The 24,941-nt window shown below is 34.8% G+C and overlaps 1 protein-coding gene across 6 annotated transcripts in view; it reads right to left on the reverse strand.

The window, feature by feature from the left end:
- Nucleotides 1-24,941, reverse strand: part of CEP128 (centrosomal protein 128) — a 455,483-nt gene that overhangs the window by 348,024 nt on the left and 82,518 nt on the right. For all 6 annotated transcript variants that reach the window (XM_055088664.1, XM_055088663.1, XM_055088662.1 and 3 more), the window contains one exon: nt 1,020-1,106. In XM_055088664.1, the coding sequence (XP_054944639.1) occupies nt 1,020-1,106 (87 nt within the window). The remainder of the gene's footprint in view (nt 1-1,019; nt 1,107-24,941) is intronic.

Consider the following 24,941-nt stretch of genomic DNA (forward strand, 5'->3'; position numbering starts at 1 on the left):
ACATTCCCTAACACCATACACAAAAATAAACTCAAAATGGATTAAAGACCTAAATGTAAGACCGGACACTATAAAACTCTGAGAGGAAACCATAGGAAGAACACTCTCTGACATAAATCACAGCAAGATCTTTTTTGATCCACTTCCTAGAGTAACAGAAATAAAAACAAAAATAAACAAATGGGACCTAATGAAACTTAAAAGCTTTTGCAAAGCAAAGGAAACTACAAACAAGATGAAAAGACAAACCTCAGAATGGGAGAAAATATTTTCAAATGAAGCAATGGACAAAGGATTAACCTCCAAAATATATAAACAGCTCATGCAGCTCAATATTAAAAAAACAAACAACCCAATACAAAAATGGGCCAAAGACCTAAATAGACATTTCTCCAAAGAAGAAAAACAGATGGCCAAGAAGCACGTGAAAAGCTGCTCAACATCACTAATTATTAGAGAAATGGAAATCAAAACTACAATGAGGTATCACCTCACACCAGTTAGAACGGGCATCATAGAAAATCTACAAACAACAAATGCTGCAGAGGGTGTGGAGAAAGGGGGCCCTCTTGCACTGTTCGTGGGAATGTAAATTGATACAGCCACTATGGAGAATAGTATGGAGGTTTCTTAAAATTAACTAAAAATAGAATTACCATATGACCCAGTAATCCCACTACTGGGTATATACCCAGAGAAAAACATAATTCAAAAAGATACATGCACCACAGTGTTCGTTGCAGTACTATTTACGATAGCCAGGTCATGGCAGTAACCTAAATGCCCATCGACAGATGAATGGATAAAGAAGATGTGGTACCTATATACAATGGAATATTATTCAGACATAAAAAGGAACGAAATTGGGTCATTTGTAGTGGTGGTGGTGGGATGAATTGGGAGATTGCGATTGACATAGATACACCAATATGTATTAAATAGGTAAGTAATAAGAACCTGCTGTATAAAAAAAAAATTAAATAAAATTCAAAAAAAAATGTTAATTTTCAAAATCTTACTTTACTCTTTTCAGTTTCACTTTGTCTTAGCTTATTTTTCATTACTCCCTCATTCTCCTCTGCTTTAGCTTCTTGTTTCTTCAATGCCTAGAAAGAAAGACATGGGAAAATCAGTATTATTCCAAAATACATATAAAACTGAAAGACATTACTAGGATCTATTAAGAAAAGGCTGAGGAAGGTGATTATGAATTGTACAAAATATACACAGGAATTACAACCTGCTCATTCACTGAAGTCATAAGATCACTTCATTGGGGGTCAAATATAAACAACTTCCCAATCTACCTAATCAAGTTCCACTTAGTTTCACTTTTTCCCATCTTTAGGAATTTTGTAACACATTTAGAGAGCTTAGACAGCTAACAGTTTTCTTGGAAACAAACAAATTTTACTGCCTGCCAAAATAATAGTATTTAAAAGTTATATTATCAGCTCAGCAATTTTGACACAATACCTAAAACCAGTTCACTAGTTTTTCAAATTCTGAAAAAATATCAAGGTAGAAACATGCTTGTTGCATCATTATTACATACATGACATTTTATCACAACATATAACTGGTTCTTCAACCATACTTTCACATAGAGCAAAGAAAAGCATTCTTTTCTACATTTTTCCCTCTTTAATAAATTGGAAAAAAGGGAACTTTAAGAAAATACAAATTTCAAAAGTTAACCACATAAGTGTTTGTTTTGGTTTGTTTCTATGTTAAAACAAAATTAAACTTAAGGAAAAAATTTATATTAAGAGCAATCTTTCATAACATCTAAAAGACATTCCATTTGTTTAAAAAAAAAATTCGACACTTAGCATTTAGACTTAAAAAGGTGTATGTGTAGAGGCCATCCAAATTGAGAAAAGCCAGATTTCCACAAGTCTTTCCAACAAGTTCTATGATGCTCAATAGAAAAACTATTTTTAGGCAAACAGCAAAACATGTTAAAACTGTTTTGATGCAAGTATAATCAATCATATTCCAATTTCATTAACTCACATATCCAACATATATCTCCAAAGTGCATATATATGCATATATAAAATAACAATGTCCCCCCTACCCATGAGATTACAGCTCCCTCTGCATGGCTCCTGCTCTCACTAATAAAAAACAATTGAGTAAAAAAGCAGAGAGATACCACCAAAATAAAAAATAATTTTGGTTTGAGTATAAATAATATAACAACACTTTTATAGTGTTTACTATGTCCGGGCATTCTTCTTCTTCTTACATATATTAAATAAACACATTACATATATTGAATATATACATTTAATCTTTATGATGGTTCCATGAGTTATTATTAAGTCCATTTTACTAAGAGGGAAGTTGGGGCTACAAGGAGTTGAATAACTTGCCCAAGGTCATTCACCAAGCTCGTGACAGAGACAGGACATAGACTCAGGCTGTGTGCCTCTTAACCATTGAATGGCACTGCCTCTCCAGGTTGAAACAATAATATCAAGCTTATAGGGTGGATATGAAGACTAAATAATTTGATACTTGTAAAGCATTAAAATATACAATAAAAGACGACTATTATGATTACTAAATTGTTAACAATTGATAAAGTATTACAAATCATAATGCTTTTCAGGTAGCTATCAAATGATTTTGATGTTTATTATTTGTTCTTTACTGTAGCCTAAGTGGAATTTGTAATAATATTTACTTAGGTAGGTATAATCTATTCAGTTTTGGCTGGTGGGATGTGTTTATAAATTTTTCCTGAACAAAATTATCCTAGAAACTTGAAAATGACTGCTGGCATATTCATTTTTTCCATGCTTCCTCGGTCTAACTCCACCTAATATGTGTGTGTGTGTTTCTGTGAGAGAGAGGGAGAGGAAGAAGGAGAGGGAAGGAGGGAGAAATATTTTTTAAAAAGATATGAATTGTTGCTATATTTTTCATCAATTCATTTTACAATATTTGAACTATCTTATTCCTCAACATCATCATTCAACCTCACCCCATCGTCACCTGTTTTTCTTTAATGAGTTAAACTTAACTGGTTATCTTTTCAATATTTTTTTCCAGTTATGTCACATACCTTTTATTGCCAAGTATATTTTTCATATCAAATATAAATTTTCAGGTTCTCTAAAACTTAATCTGGTGCTAGTCTAGAAGTAAGTTACTGTAGAAAGCATGCTGCTGTTTTCTAAACAAACAAAATACTATTTTTTTCAAGGTTCATGGATTCAGTCAATATTTTTTCATTGAACTAAAAACCAGCCTGGGTTTTTCCACAGAGAGGAGATTATGAGGAAGACTTCCTCAGGCAGTTGATAAGTTTCATCAAACTGTAAATAGTCAGCCTCCCATTCTGGATTCAAACTCCTGAGCAGAAGCCACTCCAAATGAGTATGCAGTGAAGGCTCACCCAAACCCAGTGACATCACTTGAGGCCATAAGCAACTTCAAACAAGATGGGCTTGTCCCAAATATAAGAGCCATTCACTTCCAAAGCCAAATTCAAAATCTACCTTGGAAGACTCTGCAACCTTCAAAGAGTAGCTGCTAAGATCCTTCCAGTGTGATTCTGTACATCTCTTCATGTTCCAAGTTGTTTCCACCTGTGTCCTCTGCTTACTGAGGTACGAGAAACAGAAGGAGTCACCTGCTAAGCTTTTACAACTTGACTTAACTGCATGCTGCAACTCTAGGAGTTTAACTTACTAAGAATTTAAACCCCCAAATTTCTCCAGTGAAGAAATTTTTCCATTTTACTAACTGGAATTAATCCATTTCTGTCCCTTTCTCATGAGTTCCAAAACTTACATTTTAAAAATTCTATTACATTTTACGTCAAAAAAACAAGAAAGACATATTAACATTTCCCAAGTGTTTACATACTTAATTTTGATTAACTCTATTAAAATATTAAAATGTGCTTAATTCATTTATATGCTTATTTTTACTTAGACGTTCAAATAATCGTTGTTTATCTAGAGGTTTACATTTCCAAAGAGTAATATAAAAGATCTGGTGTCACTAAGGTGTAAGCTTCAAAAGGCCAGGGACCGCATCTGTCATGATCATATTTTAACTCTAACACAATACTTGGCACATTTTAGGTGGTAAACGTATGTTATCGAATGGATGAATAAATATCCCTTTATAACTCCTGAATAACAACTTCACTTTGCAATTGGCCAATTCTGTTCCTCACATATATGAAAGTTTTCCAGATTTCTCCCATCTTTCTTAACCACCATATTTCCTCAAGCACCAAGCTGTCTTTCTTTCTGTAAAAACAACCATTATGGTGTAGTGATGTTGGAAAATAAATATTTACTTGGGGGTTTAAGTCAAAGAGTTAATAACCCTTTCCTGTTTTCACAAGTCATCATTTTAGTCTTTTCCTTCAAAAAAAAATCCTCTGAATAGGTTTAAGTTTTTTTATTTTTTAAATAATTCAGATTTACGGAACAGTTGTAAAGACAGCTCAGAGTTCCCATATACTTTTCACCTAGCTTCCCCTAAAAGTAACATCTTCCATAACCATGGTAAGTTTATTGAAACTAAGATGTTAACACTGTTACAAAACCAAAAGCTACAGACTTTACTCAACTATCAAATGTTCTTTTTTGTTCCAAGATACTTCAGAGCAGCTTGTCTCTTTAGTCTCCTCCAATCTGGGAAAGTGTCTCAATCTTTCCTTGCTTTTATGATTTCAACACTTTTGAAAATACTTCAGGTATCTTCAAGTCAGGTATTTTGTAGACTGTCCCTCAATTTGGGTTTTTCTGATGTCTTCTCATGATTAGACAAAGCTCATGAATTTGGGAACAGAATACCACAGAGGTAAGTACTGTTCTCAGTGCATCACACTGGAGGGTACATGATATCAACATGACTCAGAACTAGTGATGTTAACCTTGATAGCTTGATTATGGTAGGGTGGTGTGTGCCAAATCTCCCTGCCATAAATTTAGTATTCTTTCCTTTCCAGACTCTGTTAGAAGCAAGTCATTAAGTCCAGCCCAGACTCAAAGGGAGAAGAATTAAGTTCTACCTCCCAGAGGGAGAATATCAAAGAATATGTGGAACTATGTTAAAATCACTAAAGTAATGAACAAATATTTTGGTAGAAAATTTGAGGCTATGCAAGTATCCTTAAAGTTTTACCCACCAATTTTAGCTCAAAATCAGACCAACTATAACATTATCAGTACTTTTTTGGCCTACAAACTTTTCCCCCATCAAACCTTATGCCTAATGCAACCCAGATTCCTAGTAAGTAACTCATAGCCCAGTGCTCACCACTAAGTAGAACGCTGAACCCCTTTGCATTCACCTCCAGATAACCTACTTACACCAAAAACATTAATGAGTGATGTAGAATTTACGTAAGACCGTATCGGTGGATGGAGTACACTCATCAAGTCTCTATATAATCCTAACTCTCCTGGGCTACTCCACTAACTAGGAATTCTCCTTCTCCCCTGTTCCCCTACATCATCTTCAGCTTCATTGTTTAGTTTCTTTGCAGCTTCTGGACCTTCCCAACAGGCTTCTAAATCTCCCTCCCCGAGTTACTCCGAGCAGTGTGCCTCTATTCCAGCTCTCAATTTTGAATGCCAACACTGATTACCATGCCCAATACCCCACTTTCCTCACTACACAAAGAAAAGACCTGTTACCAGGATCCATTCCCCTAAAAGGGCGGTTGAGAAATAATTGTTTTCATTCTCATACTAATAGATATTTAATCGTCATTTCTTATAATTAGTATAAATATTAGTAATTTTACTTGATGTGAAAGGAATAAAAATAAACAAGCTGAATTTTAATCAAACTGTGTTTTCTAGTACATGGAATTATGCCCTATAAAAACACAGTTCTTCTGAAAGTCAACTTTTTTTTTTTAATTTGAATTTCCATGTATGAGCTGTTGAATAAAAGAACCTCTAATTCTCTTGGATATCTAAAATTTTGCGATAAAATTTCCTTTCCTCTGAACTTTCCACCTGGTACATCTGACCAGTTATTTATAATATCACTTTTCCAAAATAATATATGCTTCTACTGTAGCTAATACTCTAAGGATATGTAAGTCTTGGAAAATTGAGGCAATGAGAATTTAAATTCTATTGTTTTCAGCAGAGGAACAAAAGTGAGGTACTGAGGAGCAGCCCAAAGCAAATTACTATATTTCCACCTTATCATTTAGAAAAGTCATAAACTTTAAACAACCTATAACACACCTATTAATTTTAAACCTACCTATACAACATAAGCCAGTAAACAAATAACACACAAGCAATATTCTAGCCCAGCACACTGAACCTATTTTCTATATTATCTAGTTTAAAATGAAAGACAAAGAAAGAAAATCTAACTCTCAAGACCTAGTAAATATAATGCAGTTTAAATTTCGGAAACACAGGTAACAGTCAATGAGAAATAGTTTTCAAATTAACTAAATCAAAATTACAAGTCATTTCTTCAAACCTTAATAACAAACTTTAACTCATTTACTACCTTTTTTAAGTGTGTGAGGCTGCACTGGATTTCTTTTCCATTTGACTTAGATCAAACAATTTAGAATTATATTAAAACTGACCCAGTAAAAGCAGCTATAAAAAGAGGAAAAAAATCACATGCCAATGAATTTCTATTACTATGTTATTCTGCTCTTTAAAGCTTGTTTTTTTCTTAAAAGCAGTTTAGCTATAAAGCTATCATGTGCCCTGCTCCTGGATTCAGATTGTCTTCTACACATTTAAGATCACAGCAACAACACTGAGCCTTAATAGAGGGTCCCTAGAGCACATTTAAATTTCTAATAACAACAATTTTTCTTCTTTTCCTTAAGTGTGCCTATTTCCATTAAAAAGACTAACATATTGAGTATTGTACTACTGCAGTTCTTTAGAGGTAGATGATTCCGAATTCTCACAAATATAATTTTAAAAAATACAGCCTTTCCTTTTAAAGAGTAGGGGAAAGGAGAAAAAGAAAATGTTTGTAGACCTCTCATCTGACCATAAAAACTCCCACAACTTTGACAATAGGCATGTTTATCAAGAGGCTCTAAAAAATAACACACTCAAAAATGTAGAACAAATAGGGAATTAAAGGCCCTTTGTCTACTTTAAATGGACCAGCAAGCTTGGGTAAGAATGACTGAGCTGGAATGAAATAAAGGTCACATGTTAACACCCACACAAGCCACTGAAATTTCCAAAACAACAAAAAAAATTATGAACATAAGCTATCCTGTCTTATCCTAATCACTCAGCAGCACTACAATTGCATGCCTTTGGTCACAAGAGCAAGAATATGTAGATGATTCACTGGTAAACCAACAGGACTATAGAAAAACAAGTCTGTGCTCATATTGAACAATAGGTCTGTAATATTATATTAAAGGTACAAACTTTTAAGTCATATTTTTTTCCTAGTAACAATAAAAAATGAAATAGTCATTTTACTGAGAATTATAAAAATAGTTGCTCTTAATATATATATATGTATATACATATATATATTTTTTAAAGACTATTTTTTTAGAGCAGTTTTAAGTTCACAGCAAAATTGAGAGGAAGGTGCAGACAGTTCCCATATACACTCAGCCCACACACATGCATAACCTCCCCCATTATCAACATCCTCCAACAAAACCACCACCTTCGTTACAAGTGATGAACCTAAATTGATGCATCATAAGCACCCAAAGTCCATGGTTTACACAGGGTTCACTCTTGCTGTTGAACATTCTATGGGTTTGGACAAATGTGTAATGACATGTATCCATCATTATAGTATCATACAGAGTATTTTCACTGTCCTAAAAATCCTCTGTGCTCCACCTATTCACCTCTCCCCTTCCTACCCCATCTCCTGGTAACCAATGATGTTTTTACTATCTCCATATTTTTTTTTTCCAGAATGTCATGCAGTCGAAATCCTACAGTATGTGATCTTTTCAAATTAGGTTCTTTCACTTAGTAATACTCCTTTAAGTTTCCTCTATGTCTTTTCATGACTTCACAGTCATCTATTTTATAATCATTCTTCATGTAGGTACAAAATAAAAATCAGCAAATATTTTAAGCTTCACAATATAGTGATATTCTGATCCAAATTAGACCACATAAGCTATAAATTGAAGTTGTAAGTTGTCTATGTTTATGTATTTTAAAAAATTAAATAGCCTTAAGGACATGTTATATTTCAAATCAAGGAAAAACATTACTAAGTACTCAGTATGTATAAAACACTGTAATTGGAACCTGACTTAACTGGAATTTTTTAAAATATAAAAATCTGGTGTCCATTTCCAAAATTCTCTTCTGTAAACCTAAATCACAGCTCCAAAACCAAACATCAATAGAAAAATACGTATTTTGAAAAGGAATATATACGTATAATACAGCAGGATTTTATTGCTCATAACTAGTACTACTCATTTAAATTAACATAGATTTTATTTCTGTCAAGTTCTGTGAATTTCTAAATTTTGTTTTTTCCTAAATCAAGTTAGAGATTCCTCCCACATGAAAACTAGCTAAAGTCATGGAAAATTTTAGCCTTTAAGTTCATCCAGTTGGGGATTATCTGTGCCAACAAAAACCAAAACAAAACAAAACAAAAAATTAGCTCCTTTTCAAGGCAGAAAACAATACATTCATATTCTAAATCCCTGAACCAATATCTCAGAAATAGCTAAGTGATTGTTACTTATTCAAAGAAATTTATTTTTCAGGCATAACCAAGGAACAAAAATTCCATACCAACATCTACGATTTTAAAACACTTTAATAAGTGAAAGTAGAACTGTGTGACAGAAGTCCGAAGAGAATCCAATATTGATCATCACCATTATGACACCATACAGATTTTGGGGATATCAAAGGGAGAGATTCTAAAGACTTGCTGCCAGCTGAACTATGTGTATTTTCCAGATGAAAGCGGTAAGCACATAGTGAGTAGAGTCACAAGTTGCAACCATCCTGTTTTGCAAAGGGTAGAGTAATATCAGGTATCATGTGGTTAAGTAAGATTTATCAGTAGTTAAGTACATTGGTATTACTTCTGATGGTAAGTGTAATCCTAAATAATGTTCTTTAAAGATACCTGAGGTTTTGAAACATAAAACTCAAAGCTTCTCTTTGAGAATGGCCTAGATGTCTTTTTCTTTTCTTTTTTTTCTCCTTCTTCTTATGATAAGGTGATTATTATTTCAGGAATCCAAAAAGCTTTAAAGGAATTATTGTGGTAGAACAGATGAGCACATATTACTGACCTATTTTCCCTGATAAATAAATAAACTTACTGGTTCCACTACGTCCATATTTATGGAGTCTGTGACTGGTTAGGGCACCCTGTGCCAATGAAGCCAACCGAGGCTATGGGTTCAATCACCATGAGAACCAATTCCCTTTGCTCTCTTCCATGGCCATAGCCTTTACCCTAAACCTTAGCCAAAGGCCACACGGAAGACTAAGCAGGCCAGAGACCATGGACGAATCAGCGAAAATCCATTACCATGACTATAAAAAGAATGCAAAAGTAAAACCCCTATTGACTAGTGTCAGGATTTCGTTCTTCAAACGTTATTAAATTTGCCAGTCTGCAAAACAAAACCTTAATTATTGCCAACAAAGTTGGTATGCTGAAAAGACATATAAGTCCTTTGACTTCTTTAATTCAAAAGCAACAATGGTAATGAGTATTATTCTCCTAAATGCCATTGCTTTTACTGGAATGGATTGTATTTTTATGCAATCTTTTACTTAATAAAAATCTTGCAAGTAAAGTTAAATGTGAGCCCAACAAGTACACTTTCCAGGATTTCCTTCAAAATCAAAAAGCAACCACTCTTAGTGGAGGGTCTGTTTTTATCTGAGTAGTTTCCTCTCAAAAAAGAGACTCATAGTTTTATTAGAAATCCCAGAGCAATATGATACTTCATTTGACTTTCTAAATGCAGGACCACGGAGTTAGAATTGTTGACAAACAGAAGATCATAGATAATTATGGAAATTTAATTTAAAATTTCTCAAGTTTTATATGTATTTGAGCAGAATGTCCTGTAAATATACAACATCTTTCATTGTTCAGAGTTAGAGGGTATTATTTTACGCCTTTGGATTTTGGGGGAGAGGGGGTTGTTTCTTTTGCTTTTTTCTAATCAAAATAAAACAGCACCAAATCTATGAATAAGCCTATTTGTAGCAAAGTCATCTTTGTTTGCACAATATTACTATGCACTCAGTAGTTACCCAATAAATATTAATTGATAATGACGGAAATAGGGCTTTATAAACAGATGGTCTAGGATAAATTTGCTGAAAACATAGAAACATTCCACTCTTCAAGAAAAGCATAAAGTAGAAATTAAACAAGTTCTGCACTCAGAAAATCTCAGTCTATTGTCAGACAGCTGTTCAGTCAACAGGAGCACAAACATTTTTCATCATCATCATAGCATTAACAGAATTAAATGTCTAATTGCATACAGTCCCTACACAAAGAGACTCACACAGACTCATGCTAGCCTTATTTGTTATAATTTACAATGACAATATTGGCAAGAAAAAATATGCACACATAGGAAATGAAATGTGATTAAACAATACTTTGAGATCTAATCATATGTAGTATGAACATAAAATATGTGTCAGATTTAAATGCAACTCACAGAAGCAATGTATCTATAATGTAAATCTCAACTATTTCCAATGAGAATTCGAGATGCTTTATAAGAACTCCTATGCATATGCTTAAAGAACAGGTGAAACAAAAAATGAGTCAGAGACCATAATAGCTCTAATAGAATAAGTAGTAACTCTTCGAGAACTGAGAGAGCAAATAATCAGGAAAAAAAAAAAAAAAAGAGACAAAAAATTGTATGAGGACTAACTTCAATGAGGGTAGGACCAAGGAAACTACAAGCAAAGTGATCAACCCAGAAAGACACCCTGAAAAATGCACTCTAATCGAAAACACTTGAATAATAAGAAAATGTAAGTTAGTATACATGGGAGACTTTTGGAGAAAGTTGAAATGGGGAGGTGAAAGAGGATAGAAAGTACATTACAAGCATGTAATGATTAAAAGCCTTAAGTAATGTTTTTTTATAAAGTAAAAAGCCTAACAAGACATGACATGAGTGTTAATTATATAGAAATGAGACTATAAGAATTTCAGGACAACTTACATACACACATCATCTCACAGAACTGCACCCTTCAAAGGAATCCAAAGGCCTTAACCACAGGCTAACAGTTGACATGGTACCTCTTCTCTGATGTGGAATACATTTCTAAATGTTCAGCTTTTGTTTTATCAATATTAAACAGTAGGCCCCTGAAAAACAGTATCAAAATGGAACATTCTTTAATCCAGCTAGCTATTATTCTCAATATTTCCCAATACAAAAAAGATAACATGGCTTGTGGAGACTTGTCCTTAATATCCACAAACCATGCAGGAAGTTTGCTCTGTGAATGGAAATTCAGGTACTGGATGAGTACAAGGTTGAAAGAGACAACATCTAAGATCTCTTCCAACTTCTATAAGAAGTTCAGGGAAAAAAATACTTTCCACACAGAGGATAAAGTTTTTTGGTGTCATCTAAATGATCAAAGCCTAATAAAATAGACTTTATGTTAAATAAGTGGGTGGGCATGTGAGGCAAGGGGGGGAAATCAAGGAAAAGACTAAGGAAGAAGACTAAAGAACACGATAGGTCTGGGACTTGCGCATTTCCAGCTGTGCCAAATAGTGTCCAACCAGCTGTGAAAGACAAATCCCCTAATATCCAGTCATTTTTTTCCATTTACTTCCTTTCTTTCAGCACGTTGTCATTAATAGATTTTTCACAACCTTACAGAAAAAAAGTATTTACTCTAACCTTGCAAAGAAAAAAATAATCCACAGGTAACAAACATAAAAGAGAGAAGAAAATAATTAGCATGGCATAAAATAAGACAAAGAGCTATGTTGTGAATCAAAAGTATAGTGGGTCAGAATTTAAATTAGTATTTCAGCCACAGAGTGGTAAAGTGCTTATCAAGTAGCAATAAGCCACGGGGTAGAATCACATTCATAAAAGAACTGCCTAAAATGATTTGAAAATGCACAATCTCCTTCACCCAAATTTTCCAAAGGGCAGAGAAAGGGTAACTATTTCCTGTACGGGCTAGTCTAGAGTCTATGCAAAGCTGAAATAACACACTTATTGAATTACAATGACGCTTAACATTTCTATTTTCCCAACTAAACTGGGAGCCCTAAAGAGCAATACATCATTTTAAGTATTTTTAAATCCCTAGTCCCCAGCACAGCACCTGGCACATGGTAGGTCCATGAGGGTACTGGCCAAATAAATATTTCACTATGAATAGTTCTGACAACATAGCATATAACATTCATTCCTTCAAGAAACACTTACTAGACCTATACCAGGCACTGTTCTAGGTGCTGGAGATACAGCAATGAGCAAAACAGACTAAGTGCCTACCTTCAAAAAGCCTGCATTCTGCTCAGGGGGACAGACAGCAGACAGATGAGAAGTAAGGAGAAGTGTTATAAAGAAAAAAAAAAAATACAGCAGTGTAAGGGGCTCAGGAGTGAAGAAGGGGTATATCATGTAGGATAATTAATAAGACCTTTCTGAAGTAGAGCTCTGAGTGATAGGAGGGCATAAGCAATGCAACTGTTTTCAGAGTTGAAAATCCCTGGCTCTGGGAATGGAAAGTACAAATGTCCGGAAGCAGGAGGGTGCCTGACATGTCCATGGAAAAGCCAGGTGATTGTAGTTGGCCTAGAGTAGACAAGTGGAAGAATGATAGAATCAGAGTAAGATGGCAGGCAGGGACCACCTCAGAGGGGCCTTGTAGGCTGAAGATTTTAGATTCATCCTGAATGTGATAAAGAAAGCATTGAAGGGTTTTGAAGAAAGAAGTGGCATTATCTGATTCTATGGGGAAAAGACTGCAGGGAGGTAAGAATGGAAGCAAGGAGGCTACTCCACTAGCCCAGGCAGGAGACAAGAGTCACAGGATGATAAATGAGAGTAGAAGTGATAAAAGGAGTGAGTTGTTATCAATTAAGAAAATATTTTCAAGATAGAGCTGACAGAATTTAATGATGAACTGGATGTGAAGAACGGGAGAAACAGAGACTGCGAGGACATAAAAGAAACACAAAAAATTTTTAATATAAAACTAAAATTATTTTACTATCAAGATAAGTAGCCATCTTTTTAAAAAGAAATAAATCATATGAGCTACTTATTAAGATGAACCACACAAAGAGGTAAGGTTTAGCAACTTCTGTACAAGTTCACAAGTCAGGAGGGGAAGGATCAGGAAATGGAGCTCCAGAGACCAAGTCTGCCCAGGCTTTGTGGCTTTGAATCACAGCATCACTCTGACTTGATCCCCACCCAAGACTGATACTGGTTGAGCAGCACTTCAGGTTCTTAACCTCAGAAAATAAACATGAAAAGGCATAATTTTTTCTCACTGCCATATGAGGCCCACCAAACAACTACATAATAAGGTTACAGCTGCAAACACTGTTCTAACCTGGTCATAATATGGGCAAGGATATGTTAGAAAAACCCAAGCAGTTTCTCATTTCTTGAGCAATAAATAAAACTACAGCTGCAGTATAAAAAAAGGAAAAGAGAAAAGAAGGAAGAAAGGAAGGAAGGAAGGGAGAGACGAAGGGAGGAAGGAAGGAAGAAAAGAAAGAAAGAAAGGGAGGGAGGGAGAGAGAGAGGGAGGAAGGAAGGAAGAAAGAAAGAAAGAAAAAAAGGATCCAGGGTACTGAATAAAAATGTAAATTCACTAGAAATGCAATGAGTCATGATAGCTAAAAAAAAATGTTTTTCTAACAAGTAAAGAAAAACAAACAAGATTAGCCAGACGAAGAACAAACAGCATTAGAACATCAGTGGAAAATGAATATAACTGGGGTGAGTAGACAACAGGGTGCAAAGGCAATGATTATTAAGGAGAAGAAAATGATAATTAGGGAAAAGTGTTTTAGATCTATATAATACAAAAATTTAGAGAACGTATATTTGGGATACTTCTGTATATCTCAGAAATATGAAATGTGGAAAATGGCATAAGACTATATGATTCCAGTGAAATAAACTCTCATACCAAATTGTAGTCTTTGTTTTACTACACATAAAAAGATTTTTCCTCAGCAGGAGGGAGAAAGAGAGGAAGAAAGGAATTATAACCCTGAATAGAAAGCCTCAAAGAAACTCTGACAAAAAGGCATAGAAATGACAGTTTTAGTGTTAAATATAACAGATGTCTTAATATGTAATACTCCATATGTCATATTTTATTTTTCAACAGTGGAAAGCAACACCATTTCAAATTTAAGTTTTCAAATAGCAATAGTTAAATAATTAGATTTTTCAAGTTGCAATATCTGTGCCAAGTGTATTTTCAGGGAGCCCTAGGAAATGAGGTATGTGTATATATTATAATCATTTTTCAACAAAGTTTAGCAACTTTAATAAACAATGCCTGCAGGGTCATAATTGATGGTTCAATACTGACGACTAGTGGTCAAAAACATGTACTAATTCATTCATACTAAGTATTTATCCTATGATTTTTATCATCAAGATTTGAAACATGTAATGAAAATTATGTGAAAAACCTTAAAAGAACTTTCCTTACACATGTCTTGAAAATTACAAAAGAAAAAACTGTATCTTCAAAGTCTCTTAAAAAGTCTTTTCTGTCCATTATTTGCAATGTCCCCAAACCCAAGTCAATCAGCACCTGCTGTTGACCCATAATGGGAAAAATTCCATAAAGTGTCATTTATCTACATCCACACAGCTGAATTAACATGGTTTCAGAAATCCATAATTATTTCAAGAGGTCTTACTTTTAGATTTCATGTATCTGTGCAGCTCTAATTCTTTTTCTAACTTTGTTTGCTAGACACAAAGAGAACAGAAATCCAGCTGTCCTAAATTTCTGACATAATTTGGAAAACAGTAACCTACTATATCAAAATGTTTTTATAAAGTTGAAATATTTAAAACAATTGCGATTGTCTGAATTCTTGAAGAATGTTTGTGGGATTTGGTTTAAATCATTTAAACTGTTACATATTAAACTTCAAAGAAGTTAAAACTTGTTGATTTGCACTTTCTGCTCTGCAAGAATAAGATCCACAGAATAATACAAAAATGTATACAAACCATTGAAAGAAAACTTTTTTTTTTTTTTTTTTTTTTACCAAGAACGTTATTTGCAGCTAAATGGTTATTTACATTTGAAAGCAGCCCTCATTTTCCAACGAATGTCTGTGGTGTGATAAACACCATACCACAGCCTCAGAAACTGGGGCATGATGGATGAAGTTCCTGCCAGTGGAGGAAGAACTATTCAATACAGTAACCTAAGCAGTTATGTTATATGAGAAGACACACAATAACATAAGTAAACAAATCACAACTACAGGTGATGTAAAGTACTATTAAAAAATAAAGTAACATGACAATGACAAGGAACAATGGGGCAGAAAGGTGTTATTTTAGAAAAGGGGGAAGGAAAGTTTTCTCTGAAGAGGTGGCAATTAAACCTGAAGGATGAAAAAGGATAAGTTACACTGAGAATCAGAAGAAAAATGGTCGAATAAGACAATGAGAGGAAATCACTGTGCCTGGAATATGTACTTCTTAGAAAAATTTGTAGCGTCACACAAACATTAAAAAAAAAAACAGAAAATGTTTAATTTTTTTTACTCATAAAATACCAAATAACCAACAATGGTACTGAGCCAAATGGGAAGTTTCAACAAATTTCAAAGGAATTTAAAGATAAATAGTAAAAAGTTAAAAATTAAGCATACATACATATTTGAAAATTCCAAAAGGCACTCCTAAGTCTTGAATTATAGAAGAAACCATAATAGAAATTATGAAATTTAAAAATAAATTATCATAAAATAATAGCATCTCAAAACACAGGGTAATTTGTTCATAAATTTACAGCATTTATTTTAAAAAACAGACAAGTCAATTATTTAACTTGCAAGTCTGAAAAATAAAACAGCAATCCTAAAAATGAAAAATCAGAAAAAAAGTAAGAGCGTTAAAGGCGGAAGTTGATGAAGTAATAAACAAAGCTAGTCAAAACGAAAACTAATAAAATAATCATGTCTAGTAAGACTAATAAAGAAAAAGAAAAAATAACTAAATAATATTAAAGAGAAAGGATACAGCTTCAGTACAAGATTGAAAAAATAATATAGCAGGGCTATGACTGCTTCTTTAAATATCAAAACACAACAAAATGGATAACTTACAAAATCAGGAATAACCACCAAACTGACTTAAAAAAATAAAAAGGTTATATTGATATAAACCAAAAAACATTGAAGAAGTTGAAAATCTCAGCCACCAAAAAGACAACAGGTACCAATGATTATTACATGAGTGAATTTTAACAAACATTCAAGAAATAAACAATCCTTCTCTTAAACAGCCAGGGAAGAGAAAAAGAAGGAATCTATCTAATTCTTTTTATGAGATTAATGTAACCTTGCTTTCAAAACCAAAAAAGGTAATGCAAAGAACATATAACTGATCTCAATCATAAACATAAATATAAACATACTAAAGAAAAGACAAGGAAATTAATTCAGCAATGTACAAAAAAATAATATATTATGGCCAAATAAAGTTCTCAGGAATGCAAGGAGAGCTCAGCATCTACTGATAGAGTCAAATGCATTTAAATATTAAAAGAGAAAGACAGGAGCAAGAATATTTGATAAATTTCACAACCCATTCATGGTTTTTTAAAAAATCAACCTCTCTTGGCAACCTACAAATAGAAGGCAATATTCTCTATCTGATAAAGGATAGCACCCAAAACCAGGAGCAGACACCAAACCATAAGGTTAACACTTTAGAAGCATTTCTATAAATATCAGAGTAAAACAAGGATTCTTGCTATCTTTGCTTATATTCAACATTGCATTTGAGTTTCTAGCCAGTGCAATAAAACCACAACAAAAGAAGAACTATAAGGAAAGAAATTAAATTGCCTTTAATTTCAAATGATATGATTAGCTACACAGTAGACAATATGTCAGTAAAGCTACTAACAAATTATAAGAGCTAATAAGATAATTAAGCAAAAATGCTGGATAAAAGAGCCACATATAAAACCAACTGCACTCCTGTATACTACAAGTAACCAATCAGAGTTGCAATAAAAGAAAATATCCCCCCCCCACGATTAAAAAGAAAAACCATAAGGTACCAAGGAATAAGTCTAAGATGTACGAGATTGTTATACAGACAATTATAAAACATTATTGAAGAACATTAGAAAACACCTTCTCTTCAAATTAATCTACATATCTAATACAATTACAATCAAAATGCCTGCAGAATTTTTCATGGAACATGACAAGAGACTTTCATTATCATTTACCAAATTATAATGAAAGCTCTAATAATGGAGACAACATGTTATCAGTTCAGGGATAGACAGATCAAAGCACATAGAATTCAGACAGATATCATGCAACACTGTAAAGCAGAAGTGGCATTTAAACCAGAGGGAAAAGAAGAAATTATTCAGAAAGGATGCTGAGGCAACTCATCAGTCACATAAGAAATAACTTAAGACTCCTTCCTCCTGCCATTAAAAAAGTTAAATTCCTGGAAGAAAACTCAAATAATCCAGTATTTTTAAATGAGCAAAATTTATAAACAGGTTATCTGTATAGGCACAAATGAAAACTGCCAGCAAATCTGTGAAAAGATGTTCAAATTCACTAATAGGAAATGCAAATAAACATAAAAATGAGTTAACAATCCTCATCAGCTTGGCAAAAATTAAAAAGAATTATAACCACTATTAATGGTAGGAATGTGGGGAAAAGGGCCACTCTCAGCCATTTTGCTGACCAAAACGTGGAGAGTTAGAACCATTTGGAAAAATAATCTGCTAACATCTATTATAATAAAAGATCTGTCCATGGTAATGAAAGATTAAGTTGGAACAACATCAGCTAGTTGGAGGAATTTCCAGAGAGTATTGATGAGAGAAGAAAGCAAGATGCAGAAATGTATATACAATGTGATCAGTTTTTATTAAAATAAAAACATACCAAAAGAAGTCCCTATATATATATACAAAGGTGTATATATTAATAGTTTATCCATATCTGTCCAGGATAATTAAGAGCACAAAGAAAAATATAAAGGGATATCCCAGGCTGTTTACACTAGTTCTTTTTATTTTAGGGAGTAGGGGTAGTGATTGATGGTGAAAAGAACAGAGGGGAAGAAACAGGAAAAAAATGAGCCAAGCAAATAAATAAATAAAGCTGCATTTTAAAAAAAAGAGGCTGTTTGTACAAGCAATTATGATATGAACACATTTAGTTATGCATTTATTTAAATTAAATATAAAAAATACTTTTTATACTAAATGCAAACGTTAAAAGAAAACAACCATATGAGAAACAAAACTAGTTAAACACTGGATCAAAACAATGCATCAGGGTCTTCCCTGGTGGCGCAGTGGTTAACAATCCGCCTGCCACTGCAGGGGACACAGGTTTGAGCCCTGGTCCAGGAAGATCCCACATACTGCAGAGCAACTAAGCCTGTGTGCCACAACTACTGAGTCTGCGCTCTAGAGCCCGTGAGCCACAACTACTGAGCCTGCATGCCACAGCCACTGAAGCCCACACACCTAGAGCCCGTGCTCCGCAGCAAGAGAAGCCACCGCAATGAGAAGACCATGCACCGCAACGAAGAGTAGCCCCTGCTCACTGCAACTAGAGAAAGCCCGTGCGCAGCAACAAAGACCCAACGCAGCCAAAAATAAAATTAAATAAATAAATAAATTTATTTAAAAAACCAATGCATCAGTACAGTCACTACTTAAAGAATTCAACAAATATTTATTAAAAGCCTACTATGTTAAAGGCTAGAAATAAAAAATTCTCAAAACAAGTACAATTAAAAGCGACAAAACATCAAGAAATGGTAATTAACAGTAATAATCTGAGACTAAAAACCTCACCTCACATAGTATTTATTACCAGAAACTGAACAGTGAAAAGAAAAAAAGCCATCTTCGCAGAAGAAGGAGAAAAATAGTCAATGGGATTAAGGTTCATTAAAAGAATAAAAATCGTGACTCAAAATAAGGCCCAAATTTCTTCTACACACACAGTTTCACACCCTAAAGAACGAACACTAGAGCATATGTTTTTGAATTTTCCTTTGCTACGCACATTCTCCTACAGAGTAATATATATGTGGTTGTTCTCGTGTGATACTCAGTGCTTTCAGCCCCTTGTTAGTCTGGGGCCCTGTGTGTCACCCTGCCTGGGTCACTCTCTGCCTATTATACTCCACCTGGTCACCTAAGCCTGACAAAGGACTGAATTCTACAGCTCATATCCACAACAATGTGGAACGGAAGAGATGGTGGGGCAAGTGAAATGAACCACCACCAGCCACACCAAAGGCCGGTCTTCATCCAAAGAAGGTGATGTTGTGTATATGGTGGGATTGGAAGGGAGTCCTCTATTATGAGCTTTTTCCGGAAAACAAAACGATTAATTCCAACAAGTACTGCTCCCAATTAGACCAACTGCAAAACTGAGGTGCCTCCTCCGAGCTTTCCTGTGCTTTCCACAGAACTTGTGTTTTATTTTTAAACTCTCCTTTACTGGTAAATTCCACTGCTTTTTCTCAACGTCCAGGGAGGCTATTGGTATGGTCGATGTGAGGGTGATTTAATGTGCACTTATAAAAGAAGTATATAATAATATCAAAGGGAAAAGGGAAGCTTATACTATGAAGTAAATATGTGAAAATGTGGGGCATACCTACAAAAGTTTTGTAATTCATCCTTGGAAAGGTAAGTGAAGGGAGTCTAAAATCTAGCAGACTCAGAAAGGCCTCCATAATTCCAAATCAAGTAGGGGAGTCTCTAAAGGAAGAGCAGGAGAAAGGGTTAAGGAGGCCATGTTAAAACATTTAGTGGACTAGGATCTCCTCTGAACTGGCTCAAAAGTCTCAAGGGAGATGGTAAAGCTATTAAGAGGACATTAGGAAAACATTCTTGGCTTCAATGGAAGCTTCTCCCTTAATGAGTCCAAACTTAATACATTAATAAACAGTACCCAAGGCTTTTCTTAGTTGAAGCAGCCATATCAGTCAGCATTTCTGGAGCCACAATGACATTTCTGGGAAGGAACGAATAACTATTTGTTCATTAGGTTTTTCACAATTGATATAGATGCCAAAAGATGAAGGAAAATACTGGGGGAAAAAAATCTATCAATTAATTTTTCTGTATATGGCCTTATTTTATTGACAAGACTCACATAATCTGGTTTTCTATCAGAGCAGACTGAAAACCACTGAGCCTAGCTTCCACATTACACTGAATTCCTCACTTAGTCTTTACTATCTTCTATTAAGATTCCATGCCCTGCCTGCCCCATGGGTTTCTCCATGAAACAGTTTTAAACCTTAAGGAACCTGATTCACTTTAGGTTATATGCAAGCATGGAATATTCTTGGTGGGGGAAGATCAGGGAACTAGCATTTTAATATGCTACAAAATGCTCTGAAAAACATATACAAATATACACCCAGCATTTATCTCATGTTTTTCATTTTATAGAATTCAATTAAAAATGAACAAATAACATTCAATTTATAAGAAACAGCTAATAAGAAAAACAAGTCAGGAATTCCCAAGATGCCATAGTCAAGAGTTAGAAATGTTATCTAAGATTTATGTAAATTCTGTACCTGCAAAAGAGTTCTGATTTGGGCTTACCGTCTAATAAATACCTCTTTCATGTCCGTTCCTACCTCATGCCGCTAAATTAAACTAATCAAAGTTACCTTGCTATCAAGTGTCTGATCAAAAGGAATTTGTAATACGACAAAGGTACCCTAACGTTAAACAAACACTTTATTGTTTTCACACTGGTTCAACAAGGAAAGACTGATGGTTACAGGCTTAATATTTGAATGCAATTAGTAAAAGTTCAAAGAACAACCATTCAAAATTTAAAAGAGCTATATAAGTGGTGCTGGGAAAATTGGACACCTACCTGTAAAAGAATGAAATTAGAACATTCTCTAACACCATACACAAAAATAAACTCAAAATGGATCAAAGACCTAAATGTATTGGGTTGACCAAAAAGTGCATTTGTCTTTTTCCGTAAGATGGCTCCAGTAGCACTTAGTTGTCTTTAACGTCATTCGAAACAATTTTGTTAGATTGTATTGTGACAGCTGTCATATCAGTGTGCGTTTTAAAACAAACTTACCAAAACTGGTGAATTTTTGTGTAGCCATTTTAATATTGAAGACGGAAGAAAAAAAGCAACGTTTTCGGCCTATTATGATGTATTATTTGAAGAAAGGTAAAAATGCAACTGAAACACAGAAAAAGATTTGTACAGTGTATGGACAAGGTGCTGTGACTAAGCGAACATGTCCAAAGTGGTTTGCGAAGTTTTGTACTGGAGATTTCTCATTGGACAATGCTCCAGGGTCAGGTAGACCAGTTGAAGTTGATAGTGATCAAATAGAGACATTTATAGAGAACAATCAACGTTACACCACGTGGGAGAAAGCTCACATACTCAAAATATCCAAATCAAGTGCTGAAAATCATTTGCACCAGCTTGGTTATGTTAATTGCTTTGATGTTTGGGTTCCTCATAAGCTAGGCAAAAAAAACCTTCTTGACCGTATTTCCACATGCGATTCTCTACTGAGACGTAACGAACATGTTCCATTTTTAAAAAAATTGTGATGGGCAATGAAAAGTGGATACTGTACAACAATGCGGAACGGAAGAGATGGTGGGGCACGTGAAATCTACAGCTCATATCCACAACAATGTGGAACGGAAGAGATGGTGGGGCAAGTGAAATGAACCACCACCAGCCACACCAAAGGCCGGTCTTCATCCAAAGAAGGTGATGTTGTGTATATGGTGGGATTGGAAGGGAGTCCTCTATTATGAGCTTTTTCCGGAAAACAAAACGATTAATTCCAACAAGTACTGCTCCCAATTAGACCAACTGAAAGCAGCACTCGACGAAAAGCGTCTGGAATTAGTCAACAGAAAACGCATAATCTTCCATCAGGATACCTCAAGACAACATGTTTCTTTGATGACCAGGCAAAAATTGTTACAGCTTGGCTGGGAAGTTCTGATTCATCTGCCGTATTCACCAGACATTGCACCTTCAGATTGCCATTTATTTCGGTCTTTACAGAATTCTCTTAATGGAAAAAATGCCAATTTCCTGGAAGACTGTAAAAGGCACCTGGAACAGTTCTTTGCTCAAAAAGATAAAACGTTTTAGGAAGATGGAATTATGAAGCTGCCTGAAAAAAATGGCAGAAGGTAATGGAACAAAATGGTGAATCCATTGTTCAATAAAGTTCTTGGTGAAAATGAAAAATGTGTCTCTCATTTTTACTTTAAAAACCAAAGGAGGGCTTCCCTGGTGGCTCAATTGCTGAGAGTCTGCCTGCCGATGCAGGGTTCACGGGTTCGTGCCCTGGTCCGGGAGGATCCCGCGTGCCGCGGAGCAGCTGGGCCCGTGAGCTGTGGCCGCTGGGCCTGCGTGACCGGAGCCTGTGCTCTGCAGCGGGAGAGGCCACGGCAGTGGGAGGTCCGCTTACCGAAAAACAAAAACAAAAACAAAAACAAAAAAACAAAGGAACCGTTTGGTCAACCCAATAGGAACAGATACTCTAAAATTCCTAGAGGAAAACTTAGGCAGTACACTCTTTCACATAAATCACAGCAATATTTTTTTGGATCTGCCTCCTAGAGTAATGGAAATAAAAGCAAAAATAAACTAATGGGACCTAACTAAACTTAAAAGCTTTTGCACAACAAAGGAAACCATAAACAAAACAAAAAGATAACCTATGGAATGGGAGAAAATATTTGCAAAGGATGCAACCGACAGGGGATTATTTTCCAAAATATACAAACTGCTCATACAGCTCAATATCAAAAAAACAAACAACCCAATCAAAAAATGGGCAGAAGACCTAAAGAGACATTTCTCCAAGAAAGACAAACAGATTACCTACAGACACATGAAAAGATGCTCAACAACACTAATTATTAGAGAAATGCAAATCAAAACTACAATGAGGTATAACCTCATCCCAGTCAGACTGGCCATCATCAAAAAGTCTACAAATAATAAATGCTGGATAGAATGTGGAGAAAAGGGAACCCTCCTACATTGTTGGTGGGAATGTAAATTGGTACAGCCACTATGAAGAACAGTATGGAGGTTCCTTAAAAAACTAAAAGTAGCATTACCATACGGTCCAGCAATGCCACTCTTTCCATATACCTGGAAAAGACAAAAACTCTAATTTGAAAAGATAACATGCACCCCAATGTTCAAAGCAGCATTATTTACAATAGCCAAGACATGGAAGCAACCTAAATGTCCATCAATAGAGGAATGGATAAAGAAGATGTGGTACATATATACAATGGAATATTACTCAACCATAAAGAAGAATGAAATAATGCCATTTGCAGCAACATGGATGGAACTAAAGATTATCATACTAAGTGAAGTAAGTCTGAGAAACACAAATATCGATAACCTGATATCACTTATATGTAGAATCTAAAAAAGAAAAATGATACAAACGAACTTATTTACAAAACAGAAATAGACTCACATAGAAAACAAATTACGGTTACCAAAGGGGAAAGGGGGTAGAGGAGGGATAAATTAGGAGTTTTGGATTAACAGATACACAGTACTATATATAAAATAGATAAACAACAAAGTCCTGCTGTATAGCACAAGGAACTATATTCAATATCTTGTAATAACCTATAATGGAAAATAATCTAAAAAAATACATATTTTATATATATATATAAAACTGAATCACTTTGCTGTACACCAGAAACTAACAAAACATTGTTAATCAACTATACCTTAGTTAAAAATATATATAGAGAGAGATTTTTTAAAAGCTACGTGAAAAGAATATTATGGCACAACTAATAAAACATTCATCTCTCTAAAGAGACCTCTTCTGAGAAATGAAAACAGTGTTGTTTAAAATGCGATAAATGGGGCTTCCCTGGTGGCGCAGTGGTTGAGAATCCACCTGCCGATGCAGGCGACACGGGTTCGTGCCCCGGTCCAGGAAGATCCCACATGCCGCGGAGCGGCTGGGCCCGTGAGCCATGGCCGCTGAGCCTGCGCATCCGGAGCCTGTGCCCCGCAACGGGAGAGGCCACAGCAGTGAGAGGCCTGCGTACCGAAAAAATAAATAAATAAATAAACAAACAAAATGCGATATATGCGTTCTGAAGGCCAGGGAAGGCCCTCACCAAGTTAAGAAAATCTGACATTCATGTGTCAGCACTAGCACATAAGTAGTTGAGCTTCACTAAAGGAAGGGGATTCCAGAGCGTGTGCTTAGCCCTTTTGCTTAGACCAGGAAGAAAGAAAAGAAGAAGAAAAAAAACAAACAGAAAAGAGTGAACAATTCTTTAAAAACTCTAAACTCTAAACAAGAAAAGGAGAGTGGCTTTCCCTCAACCAATTTCCAATAACTAATACTGTGATTTTCATTAAATGGGAACAGATAAAGCTCTGAGGGCCTAAGAACCTCATTAGATCACTAAAAAGAAGCAAGTTTTATTAGCTAAAACCACAGATTGCCACCCTATAATACATTGTACCTAGAAATCTCCAACATTCTGGAATTTTTAATTACTCCTAATTAAGAGATTATGAGTTTTGAATGTCATAATTTTCACTAACATTGAATTATACATTTTAGGGAGGCAAGAGAACATAGTGGCTAAAAGTCCAGGCCTACTTACTCACCTACAGATTCAATTTTTCAC

The sequence above is a fragment of the Physeter macrocephalus genome, chromosome 11 (assembly GCF_002837175.3).
Source record: "Physeter macrocephalus isolate SW-GA chromosome 11, ASM283717v5, whole genome shotgun sequence".
In the NCBI taxonomy this organism is placed as follows: Eukaryota; Metazoa; Chordata; class Mammalia; order Artiodactyla; family Physeteridae; genus Physeter; species Physeter macrocephalus.